At 45.7% G+C, this 19320-nt stretch overlaps 1 protein-coding gene across 1 annotated transcript in view; it reads right to left on the minus strand.

Annotated features, from left to right (window-relative positions):
* ZSWIM5 (zinc finger SWIM-type containing 5) overlaps nucleotides 1-17879 on the minus strand; it is a 184018-nt gene extending 166139 nt beyond the window's left edge. The window contains exon 1 of the mRNA XM_056130905.1: nucleotides 17228-17879. Within this exon, the coding sequence (XP_055986880.1) occupies nucleotides 17228-17879 (652 nt within the window). The remainder of the gene's footprint in view (nucleotides 1-17227) is intronic.
* Nucleotides 17880-19320: the final 1441 nt, after the last annotated feature.

Below are 19320 nucleotides of genomic sequence, written 5' to 3' on the forward strand. Positions count from 1 at the left end.
TAGATAATGGACCAAAAATGATGACCTCTCAGTGTCTGTATTGCAAACCATAATGACCGAAAGGAGAGCGAGAGTACGGGGAATACTGTCTGCCATGGAGGCAGAGGAAGGGTGAAGGGTGGGGGTATACTGGGGAGATTGGTGGTGGGAATGTGCACTCGTGGAGGGATGGGTGTTTGATCATTGTGATTGAAACCCAAACATGAAAGCTTGTAACTATCTCATGGTGATTCAATAAAAAATTTTTTAAAAGACAGTGGGTACAGAATTTGCCTTGCATATGGCTGATCCAAGTCTGATCCCTACAACCCCATAAGGTCCCCTGAGCCCTGCCATGAGTGATCCCTGAGCAAAGAGCCTGGAGTAAGTCCTGCAAACAGCCAGGTGTGGCCCAAGAAACAAAAAAAAATTCAAACAAAACAAACTGAAGTCCTTTTCCTCTTGGTCACCACTGGTTCCCATTTCTTTTCACAAAATTATTAGCAGTGTGGTATAAAATCTTTCAAACTTTTTCAATAATGGTATAAAATCTCACAAACTTTCTGATACTTTTATATCTGTTAAAATAAAAAGCATTATTTTGGACACAACTATGTTAAGAACTTTATTTAAAGTAACAAATGACTCTGCCTTTGTTCCAGTACCATGCTGTTTTAATTGTTACTGCTTTGTAGGAGAGTTTGAGGTTGGGGAGGGGGTGGGGGAGGGGATGCCTCCCATTATCTTTTTCCCAAGAACTGCTTTAGCTATTCGTGAATGTTTGTTGTTCCAAATGAATTTTGGGAGTGCTTGATCCATTTCTTTGAAGAATTTCATGGGTATCCTTACAGGGATCACGTTGAATCTGTTTAGTGCCTTGGGGAGTATTGCCATTTTGACAATGTTAATTCTTCCTATCCATGAACAGTGCAGTCTCTGCCCCCGCGCCTGGGTGTTCCTTCCCGGAGTCCCTTGGAGGGGAGCGGGTTGAGCTTTCCTCCCCGCCCCGACCAGGGCTACGGCAGCCGAAGACCTCCAGGACCAGCCACCACCATGCTGAGACCACTCTCCGCACACATGAAGGTACTGGCAGAGGGACAAAGCCACGCGGGTTCCGGGGCCGAGACCTCCAAGCCTACTCGAATTGGAGTCGAGCATCTTCCACCCAGATCCTCCAAATTCCAGTAGGCGGGGGTCACACCCACCACCTGGCCCCCTGGCGCCGTGTAATCCCATCAGCGGCCAAGACTCAGAGACTATAAAATCCAGATCCCGGAACCGCGCGGCCGCATTCGCAGCCGCGCGACATCTTATTATCTCATTCCTACTTTGGACAAACTTGCAGGCTATCGAATGTAGCCTGCCCACACGGCAGAGTCTGGCAAACTCCCCGTGGCCTACCAAATATGCCAAATACCAGTAACAATGATGGGTCTCATTCTCCTAAAGAGCCGTGAATATAATCTCAGGGCTAGGATGAAAGAGACGTTACTGGGGCCTGCTCGAGGCAATCGACGACTAACAGGATGATGAAATGAAAAAATGAAAATCCATGAACAGGGGATACATTTCCATTTCCTCATGTCCAATACAATCCTCTGAGTACCGCCAGGAGCAATTCCTGAGCTTAGAGTCATGAGTAAGTCCTGAGTACCACTGGATGTGACCAAAAATAAGAAAGGAAACAAATTTGAAAAGATTTTTAAGAAATACAGATTTTGTTTTGTTTGGTGGCCACACCCGGCATTGCTCAAGGCTTACTCCGGACTCTAGACTCAGGGATCACTCCTAATGGGCTTAGGAACATATCGGGTGATGCAGATCAGACCCAGTTCGGCCGTATGCGAGGCAAATGTCCTATTCGCTATGTACTATCTTTCTAGCCCCCCGCCAAAAAAATACAGTTTCTTGGGCCAAATTCCAATATTAATTAGCCAGAATCCCAAGGGTCGTTACTGGGCCCGCTCGAGCAAATCGATGAACAACGGGAGGGCCTTTACCTTTACCCAAGGGTAGAGCCCCAGAATTTGTATTTTACCAAAGAATTTGTATTTTACGTGACAAGTATAAAGCAGCCAGTACTGGGAATTACTATTACGAAAATCATTAAAAAAAAAGAACAAGATAATGTTCTCTATTCATTTCCAGAAATACCTCTTAAAAGTTCATTATGAACTGTACTAAGTATTGTGCTAAGTGCTAAATATAAGAGATAATTCTTGCCCTGGAGATGTTTGCAGACTGGTAAAGAAGAAAACATCTGTAATATACATAAAACAAACTGAAAGTACAAAGTGTTCTCTGATCCTTCACTAAAATGTACATGCTTCATGATACCAGGAACTTTAATTCACTGCCACATGTAGTGGGCATGCATGAAACACAGCCTAGCATCTAACAGGCACTCATGGAAACAACTGATGAATAAGTCATAGGACAAAAGTGAAAGGAAAGCTTGATTTTAATCATATTTTCTCCAGCCCATTCCCTTTACTATTAGTTTCGTGGTGGCCAGAAGCCACACACCTGTTTACAGTGCTCTCTGAGGGATCACGCACTTGGTGGCAGTGCTTACCAGAAGTTGCCCCTTGGTTGAGTTGCTCCCACAGTTGCTGCCCTCATGGGAGTGGGGGAGGCAGCGGTGGGTGTCATGCTCTTGGTGGCAGCGCTAACCAGGTATCTCACATTCGATTGTTTTGTTCTTGGCTTTGCTTTGTAAATAAGCCCTAGCTGTGCTCAGGCCTTACTCCTGGCTCTGTGCTCAGGAATAATTCCTGATGGGTCTCTGGGGCCCACATGGACTGCCAGGAATGGAACCTGAATTGGCTGTGCGGAGTCAAGTGCCCTGACCTCTGTACTATATCCACAGCCCCACGCACATCTGGTTTGCACACATCTGGTTGAGTGCACTGGAGAGCTGCTGGAGCAAGGGACTCATAATGTCCTGCAGCCTAGATTGTCCTTGCCTGTATGCGTAGGGTCATACCTACTTACAAGTCAGACACCCTTGCCACTGAGCCATCTCTCTGGCCTGGAAACAACATGTTTTGGGCTAGCAACCCAGCAGTGCTCAGGAGCTACAACTGGCTCTGTGCCCAGGGTTCACTCCTGGTGGTTCTGAAGGTCGAATCGGGGTCAGCCACATTCAAGGCAAGCACTCTACTCACTGTACCTCCCAGCCCCAGAAATGGTACTTCCAAGAACAAAGGATTATATAGACTGCTAAAACAACAGGGAGGAGAAAAAGAAAGAAAACTAATATTCACGGCATCCTTACTACGTGTAAGAAATTCCAAAGTGACTTTGGAAAATAATCTCATTTAACTATTGAAATAACTATTCTGAAACAGTTTCATCTCTCCATTTTACACATATAGAAACAGAGGGATACAGATGCTAAGTAACTTGTCATTCAATGCAACACAGCTGTCAAGTGAGAGAATTGTGATTAAAACTCAAGTCTCCTGAAATAAAGTTTAAGAATTTAGATCTCAAGCCTCCCTAAGAAACAGAATGTCTCTGAGGGTTTTTCTTTGTGCCTATTTGGAATATATGTGTTCGTTTTGTTTGGGTTTGGGGCCACACCCAGCAGTGCTGAGGAATGACCCCTGACGTTCCTTGCAGAACCATATGTGATAAAAACCAGGGTTTGCAAATGCCTTAGACCTTGTACCATATCTCTTTTAAATAACATCTCACTGGAGAATGTCATATAAAGTAAAATTGACCCTTTTAAAGTATACGACTCAGTGGACTTAGTATATAAATTTGTGGAACTTCCATCACTATCTAATGTTACATCATTTTCATCACCCAAAAAAGAAAACCCCACATTCAAATGACTTGCCCTTTCCCACCATTTTTGTTAAGATAATTCCTAGTTACTTCATGTTTTTGGAGACTGTTTCCAATGGAGTAAGTCTCTTTGATTTCTTTCTCTCTGGTTCACTATTTCCGTATTTATTGGGACCAAGAGATAGTACAGGGAAAGTGTTTGCCTTGCACATCACTGTCACTGTCACTGTCCTCCCGTTGTTCATCGATTTGTTTGAGCGGGCCCAGTAACGTCTCCATTGGAGACTTTGTTGTTACTGTGTCTGGCATATCGAATACGTCACGGGGAGCTTGCCAGGCTCTGCCGTGCGGGCGAGATACTCTCGGTAGCTTGCTGGACTCTCCGAGAGGGGTGGAGGAATCGAACTCGGGTCGGCCATGTTGGCTGCGTGCAAGGCTAACGCCCTACCGCTGTGCTGTCGCTCCAGCCCTGCCTTGCACATAGCCAACCTCAATTCAATCCCAGCACCACATATTTCCCAAGCACCACCAAATAGCAGGACTGAGCCCTGAGCACAGAGCCTCAAATCAGCCCGGAGCACTCCCAAGTGTGGCCCCCAACCAAAACCAAACTTTTTTATTGTGCATTAAAAAAAAAAAAGGTAAGATTCACCACTTTCACCATTTTAAGAAGAGGACATTTCAATGGCATTAATTGTACACGCACTACGTTTTAACCACCATTTCTATACACCTCCTGAATTTATGTATCTTTCCAAATGGCTATTAAACAAAAACCTTTCATTCCCTCTACTTCCTGCACCTCTGGGAAGCTCTCTTTTACTTTCTCTCCCTCTGAACTTGTCTACTCTAGGGATTTCATATCAATGGAAGAATAAATTTTGCCCTTTTGTGTCTGGCCTGTTGCACTTAACATATCCTGAAGGCTGCAGCATGTTTCAAGATTTCCTCCTTCGTTGAAGCTGAGCAACACTGGCTTCAATGCAATATGCAATAACTAATGTATATTCCACATTGGATTGTTTCTACCTTTTATCTAATATTTCTGCTAAAAAGGTGTATAAATATCTGTTCAAGTTCCTTCTTCATTTCTTTTTATTATATACTCAAAAGAGAAGCTACTAAATCATATGGTAATTTTACATTTAAATTTTTTTAAAAACTTTCATACCATTTTCCACAGCAACGATGCCATTTTATATTTCCAACATCAATGCACAAGATTTCTAATTTCCCCATACTCTAACACTCATTTTTTAAAAAATTAATAATAATAACTATTCTAACAGTTACAAAGTGATTACCGCATTGTGATTTTATTTTGTATTTCCCTAACAATTAGCAATTTTGAATTTTTTGTCTGTTTTTTTGTTTGTTTGTTTTGGGGCAACACCCAGCAGTGCTCATGGTTTACTCCTGGCTCTGAGATCACAGATCACTCCTGGTGGGCCCCAAGGGTCCATGTGTGGTGCCAGGGATCAAATCTGGAATTGGTCACAAGCAGGCTCCAGCCCCTTAAACTTTTTTTTTTAAGTGTCGGGAGACTGAACCCAGATCATCACACATCCAAGGCCTGGGCTTTACCACTAACTAAGCCACATCTCTGTCTCTTGAGCCTCGTTTTAAATTTAATTTTATTTTTGTTGCTTTTGGGTCACACTAAGCAGTGTGCGAGGACCATGCAGTGCCAGGGATTGAACCCAAAGCTCCAGAATACAAGCATGAGTCTCAGTTCTTGAGCTAACTCCCAGACCCCCTAGAGACTTTTTTTAATGTGCTTAATGATTCACGTATCTTTCTTTATAGAAATATTATTTCAAGTTCCTTGCCCATCTTTTAGTCAGGCTGTCTTGTATTGTCCAGTGGTACAGTTATTTATGTATGTTCTGGACATTAATCCCTTACCAGACATGTCAATTCTAAATGACTAGCAGGGGGATCCACTTAGAAATGCCTACCAGGCAAAAACACACGTTGCTCTTGAATTTCAAAGGAAGAAACAATAAAGCAGACTTAACAGTCATACTAGTTGCACAATGATTCATAAAGTATTTCACATACATTACCTTATCTATGTCACCAAGATGAAAAAAAAAATCAAAGAATATATCTTGACTCCAAATCCCAAGATTATTTGGAAGTGTTTCAGGATTTCAAAGAGAAGCAGCAGCTGGCCACACTGATGAATCTGTGCTCCATTTCAATTACCCAAACAACTCAAATTTTACCTTTTGCAAAAACTACAATAGCATTTAAAGCTCCGAACTGTGTCTGACTACTGGTGACCTTTAAAAGATCAATTTTAATATACCAAGTGAAAGCCGGTAGGGCATTTGCCTTGCACGCAGCCAGCCTGGCCGATCCAGGTTCAATTCCTCCGCCCCTCTTGGAGAGCCTGGAAAGCTACCCAGAGTATCCAATATGCCAAACACAGTAACAAGAAGCCTCACAGTGGAGATGTGACTGGGCCCGCTCGAGCAAATCGATGAACAACGGGAGGACAGTGACAGTGACAGTGTCTTCCTAGCACCTTTCTGCCAGGTCCTCGGCTGACTCTCGTGACAGCATCCTATCCTGTCAGTCTGCCCCAGAAGTGAAAGCCCTAAGTCAGACTGAAAAGGCTTCCGAGAGAAGCCAGAGCAATACTACAGGTAAAGTATAGGTAAAGCCTTGCATCGGACTGACCCTGTTTTGTTCCCCAGCATCCCACGTAATCCCTGGAGCACCGCAGGGTGTGGCTCAAAAACAAACAAAAAAAGGTTTCAGAGTTGAGGAGGTTTAGGAAGGCAAGCTAACAAGTACAAAACAGTTAAGAGCCAGATTTCTGAGGCTACCGTGCTCGGTCCCTGCATATATATGATAATATATGAAAAAAAATTATGAAAAAATACATATGATCAGAATAATAAAGTCCTGAGTGACAGAAAAGACTGGCAAAATTAAGGGAACCAACATGTGTGGAGAAATTTTATAGTAAATTACATCGATGTATGTTGGTAATATTTACCAGTGATGCAAGCTTGTTTGGCATTAAAGGAGTTAAACGAAATAAAACAGGCTGGTTTTTCTTAAATGTATTAGTGTTGCAGGCTTCCATTCAATAAAACCATGAAGAACTAGGAGAAAATAAAATTATCTCCAAGGCTTTCAAAGATATAATACATTTTCCTATTTGCTCACAAAACACAAGGTAAAGAATGAATGGGCCAAAAATCTAGTTTGCTGATTAGCTCGAACTTATATTTGTACCTAAAAGAAGCAACAATTTCTTTAAGAAAAATAAAGAGGATTATATGAATATAATAAAGCTATTCTAAAGCCAGAAATCTCTAGTCTGAGAAGAAAGGATTAGTATCTGGCAATATTTTTGTCAATTTCCTGGTTGCCAAAGTTACTCCTTTGAATCAACAACACAGGGCACAGCAATGTCAATACCAAATGTCAAACACAGGGGTGGAGAAATGGGTGGGAGGGCAGAGAGATGGCACTCGCCTTTGTGTACAGCCAAGCTGGGTCCGATTCCTGAGGACCCCCATGGTCCCCGAGCCCCACCAGAGCCGGGAGTAGTCCTAAGAACCACTAAGTGTGGCTCCCCCATAAAAAAATGTCAAAAGAGACGACACTTCAAGAAAAACCTAATATAACTTATAAGCAGTAAAAAAGTATTTTAATCTTCATAGCAATATTTGATGTTTTAATATTTATAACTCAAACTGTACTAAAAGTAATATATCCAGCTGTCCTCATTTCTCTTGTTAATCACTTCCTATTCTTTGCCTCCTTAATAACTATCTCTATTATCAAAAATCACTGCATTAATCGGTGCTTCCCAAAGTGGGCAATATAACCCCCAGCACTTCTAGAAAGGTCCAAGGAGAAGTAGTAGCCTCTTGTGCAATTTGGGGAAGCTATATGTTCTTTTAAAGAAGTGTAGACTTCCAGTGGATGATGAGAGGCTTTTTTCTGAAAAGGGGGCAATAGGTCAGATAGTTTGGGAACCAGAAGTATTCTATGCAATGCTGTTGTGAGTAGCACTGTCCTCCCATTATTCATCGATTTGCTCGAGTGGGCACCAGAAACATCTCACAACAAATTCTGAGACTTATTACTGTTTTTGGCATATCGAATATCCTAAATTAAACTATATGTTTGTTAAATATAAAAACTGTATTCTAACTTGCACAAAATATTTAAAAAATACTAAATGTAAGGTTTATAAATAAGTGAACAAAGAAAATTATATTCTGGCATTACATTTAAACAAGTATCTTTTACATTTAAACAAGTATCTTTTAATCATGACAAATAGTATTTCCTTCACCCAAAAATCTTAATTCCAATCTATCATGATAACAACTTATCTCCTTTCTGTCACTGTAGCTTTGGCCTTTCTGAAATTTCATGATAGTGAATTTTATTGCACGTATCCATTTTGGTCTAACTGATTTAGCATAATGCGTCTGAGAGGTATCTGTACTGCTGCTGCTTCTATTTTACTGCTGATTAGTATTCTATCATATGGATATTCAACAATGTTGTGATTTATTCACCCACTAGAAAGGTTGCTAGATTAAGGTTATTATGAACAAAACAACTCTAAGTACTAGAGCACAAAATTTTTATATAGATAAATTTTTTTATTTCTTTATTCTATCCAGTTTTGGGGGCACACCTGGCAGTGCACAGGGCTTACTCCTGGCTCTGTGCTCAGAGATTACTCCTAGGGGGCCATATGTGGTGCCAGGATAGAAGGGGTCTACCACGTGCAGGACAAGCAAGCATCCTATCAGAGCTGTCCTATCACTATGACCCAGTTTTCAGTTCTTTAACGTAAACTCCTAGGAAGAGGGTTGTTGAACCTTAGGATAAAGTGTAGAATCAACTTTATAAGAAACTGTTTTCAAAGGAATGATATCACTGTGCTCCCACTAACAAAGTAAGCAATTCTAGCTGCTCTTCATCTTCTGTTAGTACAGTTGATAATATCTGTCTTTATTTATTTTTAGTCATTCTTGTGAGTGCCTGTGTGTAAAATAAGCTTGGGCTGTAAAGAACTAAAAGATAATAAGTGTACAAACAATTGTTCCTAAGGCAAGAAACCAGGAGGGAGAAGGACACTTCTTTTGATTCAAGATTTTATTTTGAAAGACGGTAACAATGTTGTACTGCCTTACATGTCACATTAATTACTTTATTATTATGAGGAATGAGCAAATGATCAAAAACACATATACATAAAAAAGGCCCTCCCGTTGATCATCGATTTGCTCGAGCGGGCCCAGTAACGTCTCCATTGGAGACTTTGTTGTTACTGTGTCTGGCATATTGAATACTCTCGGTAGCTTGCCGGGCTCTCCGAGAGGGGCGGAGGAATCGAACTCGGGTCGGCCATGTTGGCTGCGTGCAAGGCAGACGCCCTACCCGCTGTGCTATTGCTCCAGCCATATACACAAAACTTTTTGAAAATAAAGGGACAGAGGACAGAGATAGTATAGGGGGTAGGGCGCTTGCCTTGCGCACAATCAGTGTGGGTTCGATTGCCAACACTCCATATGATCCCCTGCGTCCACCTGGCGTGATCCCTGGATGTGACCCCAAAACCACAATAAAAGAGATAAAAGTATGGTATGGAATAAAACTAGGATTGGGGAGAGCTAAATGATACTTTGCATGCAGGAAACCCGGGTTCAATCCCCAGCACTGCATGGTCCCCTGAGCACTATTGGAAGAGACCCCAAGCAGTTTTTGGGAATAGCTCCTAAAAACCACTGGTGTGTTCCCCACAAAAATGTATTCACTAATCAGTTTTTTTTTTTAAGGAATATATGGGCCAGAGAGATGGTTCAACTAGGGAGGTGCATATTTTTCATGCTGGAGGCCTTAATCAAATCCCTGACACAGCATGGTCCGCAAACACTGCCAGTCGTGACCCAAAAAAAACAAAGCCAGGAGTAGTCCCTCAGTACCTCCAGATATGAGCCAAAATCAAAACAAACACAGAAAACAAGAATAAAACTGAGCTTTTAATAGGAAACCTACTGTAGTATACAAATAGAGTTTCAGTGATGTACATCTGAAATGCGTATGCTATAATGCAGAGTAATCTCAACTTGAAAAAATGTATTTTTTAAAAGATTTTAGAGAAACTCCTAGAGTGAAATACCTACTCATTTAATAATCTTCACTTTCCTATGGAGCATGAGTTTGTGCACTCAAGCACTAGTGGGTGTGGACCCTATTTTAAAAATTTAAAATAACTGGGTGTGGAGTGATGTAGTACAGTGGGTAGGGCACTTGCTTTGCACAAAACAGACTTGGGTTTGATCCCTAGCATCCCATACGGTCCCTCAAGCACAGCCAGTCGTGATTCCTGAGCACAAAGCTCTGAGTAACCCCTGAGCAACTCTGGGTATGGCCCAAACACCAAAAATAAATTAATTAAATAAAATTTTAAAAACCTTTCGCTGGAGTGATAGCACAGCGGGTAGAGCGTTTGCCTTGCATGCAGCCGAGCCGGGTCCGATTCCTCCGTCCCTCTCGGAGAGCCCGGCAAGCTACTGAGAGGATCTCGCCCACAAGGCAGAGCCTGGCAAGCTCCCCGTGGCGTATTCGATATGCCAAACACAGTAACAAGTCTCACAATGGAGATGTTACTGGTGCCCGCTCGAGCAAATCGATGAACAACGGGAGGACAGTGCTTTAAAAACCTTTCAGGGGGTGAAAAATGATAGTACAATGGGTAAGGCACTTGCCTTGCACAAGACCAACCCAGGTTTGATCCTGGGTAACCCATTTGGTTACCGCTGTCCAGCACCACCAAGGATTGATCTCTGAGCATACAGCTAGCATCAGTGGGTGTGGGACTGTCCCTCAAAATAAAAAAATAACCTTTCTCCTACACTGAGATGGAGAAAATATAAATGTGGTCTTTCATTAAGAAGACATTTGCACTCGTATGTTCACTGGAGCACCATTTACAATAGCCAAAATCCAGAACAATCCAAGTGTCCAAGAATAAATGACTGGATAAAGAAGCTATAGTATATATACATAATGGAACACTACACGGCCATTAGAAAAGATGAAGTCTTGAAATTTGCTATTACATCGACAGGTTTTTTTTTTTTTTTGGCTATAAAAAACCAGCTCCCGGAAGAGAACAGTGCAGTCTCCTGACCCCGCGCCTGGCTGTCCTCGCCGGGCCCCTTGGAGGGGAGCGGGTTGAGCTTTCCTCCCTGCCCCGGCCAGGGCTCCAGCAGCCGAAGATCTCCAGGACCAGCCACCACCATGCTGAGACCACTCTCCGCACACCTGAAGGTACCGGCAGAGGAACAAAGGCAAGCGGGTCCTGGGGCTGAGATCTCCAAGCCTATTCAGATGGGGGCTGAGCATCCTCCACCCAGATCCTCCAAATTCCAGTAGGCAGGGGTCACACCCACCAACTGGCCCCCGGCGCCGTGTAATCCCATCAACGGCCAAGACTCAGAGACTATAAAACCCAGCTCCCGGAAGCACGCGGCCGCGACATCTTATCATCTCATTCCTCCTTTGGACAAACTGGCAGGCTACCGAATGTAGCCTGCCCACAGGGCAGAGTCTGGCAAACTCCCCGCGGTGTACCCAATATGCCAAATACCAGTAACAATGAAGGGTCTCATTCTCCTAAAGAGCCTTGAATGTAGCACTTTCTTAAAAATCTCAGGGCTAGGATGAAGGAGACATTACTGGGGCCTGCTCGAGGCAATCGACGAATAACAGGATGGTCGTGATTCGTGATTCGTGATGGACGGATCTGGAAAGCATCATGCTGAGTAAAGCAAGTCAAAGGCAGAGTGACAGACAGAATAATCTCACTCATTTGTGGGATAAAAACATCATAGGGGAGCAATTAATGCCCAAAGATAATAGAAATGAAGATGATGGCTCCTTTGTAAGAAGTCTGCCTCTGTGGGGGCAGGGGGAGGAGTCAAGGAAGGGACCACTAGGAAATGATAGAGAGAAGAGGCCACTAAAGATTAGGTCTGGGAGCTGAAAGGAGGTAAAGTGATATGCATAATACCCCATCAGTATCACTGTATCGCTGTCATCCCGTTGATCGTCGAATTACTTGAGTGGGCGCCAGTAATGTCTCTATTCCTCCAGCCCTGAGATTTTAGCAGCCTCTTCTTACTCGTCTTTTCCCAATGATTGGAGGCTCTTTCAGGGTCAGGGGAATGAGACCTGTAGTCGTTACCGTATTTGGCATATCAAATACAGCACGGGGAGCTTGGCAGGCTCTGCCCATGTGGGCAGGAAACTCTCGGTCACTTGCCAGGCTCTCCGAGAGGCATATATTTATATTTATATATAATATCAATAATAGTATTATAAACCAAACTATCTAATGGGGAAAATAAAGAAAAAAAAGGTACTTGCCAGAGAGGCAAGCTAGGGAACAGGAGGGAAACTGGTGACACTGGTGGAGGGAAGTGGGTCCAGGTGATGAACATTGTACGACCGGAACTCAATCATGAATAATTTGGTAACTTTGTAATTCAGGATGATTCAATAAATTATTTTAAAAAGAAAAAAAAGAAAGAAACTTGGTCTTTAGTATCTGACCCAGACTGCATTTCAAGGTAGAAAAATACAAAGTATATTTGGGGAGGATGCTCCTCCACCCAGATCCTCTGAATTCCAGTAGGCGGGGGTCACACCCACCAACTGGCCCCCTGGCGCCGTGTAATCCCATCAGCGGCCAAGACTCAGAGACTATAAAAACCAGCTCCCGGAAGAGAACAGTGCAGTTTCCTGACCCCGCGCCTGGCTGTCCTCACCGGGGCCCCTTGGAGGGGAGCGAGTTGAGCTTTCCTCCCCGCCCCAACCAGGGCTCCGGCAGCCGAAGACCTCCAGGACCAGCCACCACCATGCTGAGACCACTCTCCGCACACCTGAAGATACCGGCAGAGGAACAAAGGCAAGCGGGTCCCGGGGCTGAGATCTCCAAGCCTACTCGGATCGGGGCTGAGCATCCTCCACCCAGATCCTCTTACTATGACATCTTATTCTCTCATTCCTCCTTTGGACAAACTGGCAGGCTACCGAATGTAACCTGCCCACACGGCAGAGTCTGGCAAACTCCCCGTAGCGTACCCAATATGCCAAATACCAGTAACAATGATGGGTTTCATTCTCCTAAAGAGCCTTGAATGTAGCACTTTCTTAAAAATCTCAGGGCTAGGATGAAGGAGACGTTACTGGGGCCTGCTCGAGGCAATCGACGAATAACAGGATGGTCGTGATTCGTGATATTTGGGGGCTGAGAGAAGCTCCTATTTTAAAAATCTCATAAGCTTATAACCTATTAAAATGTTCTCACATATCCCTAAAAAGCATACAACTGTTTTCTGGCTATAACAGGTCTTGTAAAAAGTAAGTAGAGCCAGAAAGATAAGACAGTACAGTAGATATGGTACTTGACTTGCACATGGCTGACTGGGGTCTGACCGCACACCCCAGATGGTCCCCCAGTCTGCTCTGAGTTCAGAGCCAGAAAGAAGTCCTGGGCATTGCACTGTGGCCCAAAAACAATCAAACAAACAAAAAGAACGAAGTCTTCTTCCCCCTTAATAAACTTAATAGAAATTAAGTCTTCTTATCGTTTCATACCAACTCTAATACTCAATATTATAAAGACTTCAGGTGAGGATGTCTTCTGTACACCAAAAATGTATTTCTAAACAAATTGCATAGATAATTAACAAGTGAAATATTGTTACCGCTTTATTTCACAAAAGTTGTATAGTACATGCCTCCCATGCATAAGGCTCTGATTCAATTCCCAACACCTCACATCATAAAAAACAAAGTTATTCATTCATTTCATTCATCATCCTGTTAATCGTCGATTGCCTCGAGCAGGCCCCAGTAACGTCTCTTTCATCCTAGCCCTGAGATTATATTCAGGGCTCTTTAGGAGAATGAGACCCATCATTGTTACTGGTATTTGGCATATTTGGTAGGCCACGGGGAGTTTGCCAGACTCTGCCCTGTGGGCAGGCTACATTCGACAGCCTGCAAGTTTGTCCAAAGTAGGAATGAGATAATAAGATATCGCGCGGCCGCGAATGCGGCCGCGCGGTTCTGGGATCTGGATTTTATAGTCTCTGAGTCTTGGCCGCTGATGGGATTACACGGCGCCAGGGGGCCAGGTGGTGGGTGTGACCCCCGCCTACTGGAATTTGGAGGATCTGGGTGGAAGATGCTCGACTCCAATTCGAGTAGGCTTGGAGGTCTCGGCCCCGGAACCCGCGTGGCTTTGTCCCTCTGCCAGTACCTTCATAAAAAACAAAGTTATACCACAGAAAAATTCCACAGATACTTCTTGATGATATACAAGAGCTTATAATGACAAACTTACTGCCTGATGTTTAAGTTAGGGATCACTTTCTAAAATGAATCTTATTCGTATTGACCTTATACTTCTTTCACTTAAGTTAGCAGTAGTTAGTGTTTGGCTCTAGCTTTAAAGGCTATCCAAGCACATAAATTATGTGCTTATGAGAAAATACGCATACTAAAAATAAGGAATTTTTGAAGTCAAGTGTCAAAATATCCTGACAATTTCTTGATACTTATACAATAAAGATAAACCAACACAGGTTCTTGCATGCCTCCACACAATTTCAAAAATATAAATATACAAATTAACTTTTTTGCTATTTTAAGAGACAAAACCCTAACAACGCTTCTCATCAATTCAAACTTCCCTGTGAAGGAACAAATCTCCTTTAAGCTCTACCAAACACAGGGTTAACATCTCAAAACGCAATTGTACAATGCAACTGTCCCATTCTAATACCATCTGTGGACTCCTGCATAAGTACTTTTCACAAGATTTATACTTACCACGCTTTCCATGGGCTTCTCAAACAGGTTAAAAATGCAGATGCTTAAAACACGTGAACTCGATTACATTCATAATAATGAGAGATCAGACTGTAAGCCTATTCATACGGCTTCAAGCTTACAGATGTCCATAAAAAGACCAATTACAATTTTCCCTTTTTAAAGGAACAATACTTCTGATTTGGTACTGTTACGTAAAAGAAATATATCCTTGGAGCACAACAACCTATAGGTCTCTCATTTACTTACATCACGCTGGGTAAATTTTAGTTCTGGTTCAAAACCGATGTATTCCAGAGAATACTTCCTTTTCTAGCAGTTCATACTTTCACATTACTCGATTATATATGGCAATAAGATGCGACCAAAGTTTAAGACGCTTACTCTATGTAGGAGTTTTTTTGCTGCTGAAACCTATCTAGGTTAAGTCACATACGATTTTAAGTTCAAGAGATGAGATGAGTCTCTAATTTTACGACTGAAAGGTGGTTCGTGCCAAGATTTAAAGTTCAAAATGATACCTAATGGAACATCCCTCTCTGTCACACTCAACAGCATACATTTAAGTCAAAGAATAAGATTGTACAGCTCAAGGTTCACATAATCTGAAACTGATTTAATTCGTCTCCCAGTTTCATCTAAAGCTCCAAAGCAAGGATCTCCTATTTCCCCAGTATCCAAAGTTGCAATCTACAAGCTCATCACCCTGATAATATTCAAAATATCAACCAAAAAAAAAATCTAACCATCCACAAAAGTCGATTTCATTTGGAACTTAACATTGCAGTTGCTTTTTAAAAACTCTTCCTCTCTTTCATTGGCACCCATCAAGTTTGAAAATTCTTTTAAATATATCTCTTACTATTAGATGACGACTTAACTTTCAGTCTATGTCAAACAAGAGCCTTAAAACTGATTTAAATTTTTAAAAATAAAGAGACAATGAAGAAATGCCTGTATTCATTTTGATGATTTCAGGATTAAAACTATGAACTTGAATTATCTGCTTCTTTCATTCGTTCTTTCAAAAATATAACAAGAGCTAGCCGCTTTCAAATAAATAAAACTTTTCAATCCACTGTCACTAAATTCTGCATTCTGGAACAGGATAAATTTAGATAAATTTAAATTCACATTGCGGAACAAATTGTGGTATCAATAAAAGTGTTTTTTTAAAGAAACATAGGATTCAATGATCCTCTTCAATCAAAAATAGATTACTTAAAATCACAACGTACTTCTCTTCAAAGCAAAAATAGTCAAATGTTTACCTGCGGAGAAGACAGCTAGATGTTTAGAGCGCCTGCGTATGTGCCTTCCTGTACTTATCTAATTCTAAAATCAACCTCTTTCCAACTCCCTTCAAAACCCAGCATTTAAAAAATAAATGAGTGTACACTGTACAACGATCAAGATAATGTGCACTTCCGGAATGCTATCATAATCCAAAAGAGAGAAAAAAAAATCAGTGTTCTCATTTTTCTAAATAGCAGGTCAATGTTAAAACAATGTCATTTCTTTTCATATTCCTTAACCAGTCCACACATCAGAAGCCTTAGATTTATTTTGTATCTTTAATGAGATTTAAAAAAAAAAACAAACAAAACTGATTAGAAGCTCCCAAGAAGTGGGGGGCTGTGGGGGGGAAATCATTTTCCATTTTCCCGGAAAAAAAAAAAGGACCATAAAACAAAAGCAAATAGAAAGACTTATTAAATGAGAATCATTCGAAGTACCCAACGTGACCAGCTTTGATTTACCCCAGCCTGACAAGGAAGACAAACCCCACCCCCACTCCAGATTGTGTGGCTGGCTTTTTTTTCTTTTTTTTGCCTTGGGTGGGGGGTGCAGAGAGACGCTGTCACATTTCCATCTTCGGTTATTGTTAGTCGCAGCCTAGATGCCTAAGGATCACCGGTCCGGGAGGGGGGAAAAAAAGGACCAGGAAAGCAGACAATCGAAATGATCGAAAACGCACAGAATCTTGTGAGCTGGCTCTTTTTTCCTTTTTTCCCCCTTCCCAGTGTCAAAGTTCGGTGTGTCCAGTTGCAATCGGCCGAGACGGTCGATTTGCAGCAGCCTCTGACAGCCTGTCCCTCAAAGACCCCCTGGAAGACCGCTTGCCCCAGATTCCCGCACGACCCCCTCCCCTCTAAACGACTTCCAAGAGGGGAGGGAAAATGCATTTCTGAAATGATCGCACGCCGCTCCGGTTGGCGCGGGGCGCAGAATGAAGAGTCCAAAAGGGAAAAAGGAAAAAGGGAAAAATGAAAAAAAAAGGCAACCTACTGGCTCTCCAAACAAAAAGACCGGGGCGCAGCAGAGGCCAGTGGGGGGACCGGGCTGCAGTGGCCCTGAATGAGACGTGAAGAAAAGTTCTTTTCGTTTGTTTGTTTTGCTTTTTTTCCCGTTGGTCCTCGGGCGGGGAAGCGGGGCGGCCAGCCCAGCCCAGCCCAGCCCAGCCCAGCCCAGCCGGGGGTCTGGGCGCGGGTCTCGGCAGCGGAGCGAAGGCGGCGGCACCTGCGGGCGGGGGTCCGGGGACCGGCCGGGCCGGGCGAGCACCTACCGACTTGCAGCACGTTCTCCACCGCGCCGCTGTCCAGCAGACGGATGCCCCGGCGGAACGGCAGCCCCTCGCCGCCCAGCGCGCCGGGCCCCGCGCCCAGCCCGGGGGCCGCCCCCGCCGCGGAGAGCCCGGGGGCGGGGCCGGCCGGAGCGGCGGCGGCGGCGGCGGCGGCGGCGGCGGCTGCGGGCGGCCCGGGCGGCGGCGGCGGCAGCGGCGGCGGCGGCGGCGGCCCCTCCTCGGCCGGCTGCGCCCCCGCCGCGCCGGGGCCGGGGCCGGGGCCGGGGCCGGGGCCGGGGCCGCGGGGCTGGAAGCTGGAGTACATGCGGATCTGGCGCTCGCTCCGCGGGAAGGACCAGAAGACGATGCGGCGCTGCACGGGCTCCGGGATCCGCTCGAAGCGCCCCTCCACCCGCTCGTACGCCCACTGCGCCGCCACCGCCTTGGCCGCGCAGTCCAGCAGGGACTCGGGCTGCAGGTGCGGGCGGGCGCCCGGGGCCGGGCCGCCGCCGCCGCCCGCGCCCCCCGCGCCGCCGCCCGCCGCCCCGGGCGCGCCGCGCGCCTCCGCCGCCGCGCCGCGCCACGAGCACAGCCGCTTGGCCGGGGAGGCCGGCGGGCGCGCGGGCGGCTCCTCGCGCTCGCCGCCCTCCGCCATCGCCGGCGACGGGCCGGCCGGACGACCGACCGACTGACTGAGGCTGAGGCGGCGGCGGCGGCGGCGGCGGAGACCCCGGCCGCGGCCGCGCGCCCCGCGCAAGCGCCCAGCTGCGGCGCCGGGGGCGGGGCGAGCCCAGCCGCCCGCCCGCCCGCGTGGAGGAGAGTCGGGCCGGCCCGTGCGCGCGCCCGGACCCGGGGGAGGCGGCGCGCGCTGTCCGGGCCGGCGCGGGCACGAGCGCGGGCGCGCGCCCGGCGCGGACAGCCCGGAGCGCGCGCCCGGCCCGAGCGCCGGTCGGGGGCTCGGACGCCGCCTCCGAGGGAGGACCCGGAGCCCCCCGCGCCGTCGCCCGCCCGCCAGCGGCGAGCGTCCGGCCTCCCCACCCTGCGGCGGCGGCCGGAACGCGGGGGCGAGGGCGGTGGGGCCGAGTGAGTGGGGCTGGCCCGGACGAGCCGCCTCAGTGAAGTGGGGAGACGAGAGAGAGACTGAGAGAGAGAGGGAGAAAGAGGGAGAGAGAGGCGTGTGTGTGTGAGTCCGTGAGTGTGTGTGTGAGAGAGAGAGAGACAGAGAGACAGAGGCGTGTGAGAGAGAAAGAGACAGAGGGGCGTGTGTGTGAGTGTGCGTGTGTGTGTGTGTGTGTGTGAGAGAGAGAGAGAGAGAGAGAGAGAGAGAAATAGAGACAGGGGCGTGTGTGAGAGAAAGAGAGACAGAGAGAGGCGTGTGAGAGAGAGAAAGAGACAGAGGGGCGTGTGTGTGTGACAGAGAGACAGAGGTGTGTGTGTGAGTGTGTGTGTGAGAGAGAAAGAGACAGAGGGGCGTGTGTGTGAGTGTGTGTGAGAGAGAGAGAGACAGAGAGAGGCATGTGTGTGTGTGTGAGAGAGAGAGAGACTCAGAGACTCAAAATGAGGCTTCTGGGGCAGACTGACAGGATAGGATGCTGCCACGAGAGTCAGCCGAGGAGGACCTGGCAGAACGGTGCTAGGAAGACATTAGAGGGGGAAATCCGAAAGTTCCAGCTGTGGGAACTCTCCAAACCTCACAAGAAGGCAGCCTGAGGGGCTGGAGCCCTAGCGCAGCGGGTAGGGCGTTTGCCTTGCACGCCGCCAACTCGGGTTCAATTCCCAGCATCCCGTATGAGCACCGCCAGGAATAAGTCCTGAGTGCAAAGCCAGGAGTGCATTGCCGAGTGTGACCTGAAAAAGAAAAAAAAAGGCAGAATGAAAGCACTCGAACACCAAGAGATTATCTCGCACCATAGGAAACCGAACACTATTAGGTTGTGTTTTCCTTTTAGCTCCAGTCTTCTCTACCTTCATATTACAACTAACAAGTTGTGCCTATTGATGTATATCTTTTAATGTCTTTGCAGCACACTAAGCTCACAGGACTGTGGATTGTGTCAATATATTTCCCCTCCCTTTGAGTTATCCCTTACCTAGCC

Source organism: Sorex fumeus, unplaced genomic scaffold, assembly GCF_029834395.1.
Source record: "Sorex fumeus unplaced genomic scaffold, SorFum_2.1 ptg000082l, whole genome shotgun sequence".
In the NCBI taxonomy this organism is placed as follows: Eukaryota; Metazoa; Chordata; class Mammalia; order Eulipotyphla; family Soricidae; genus Sorex; species Sorex fumeus.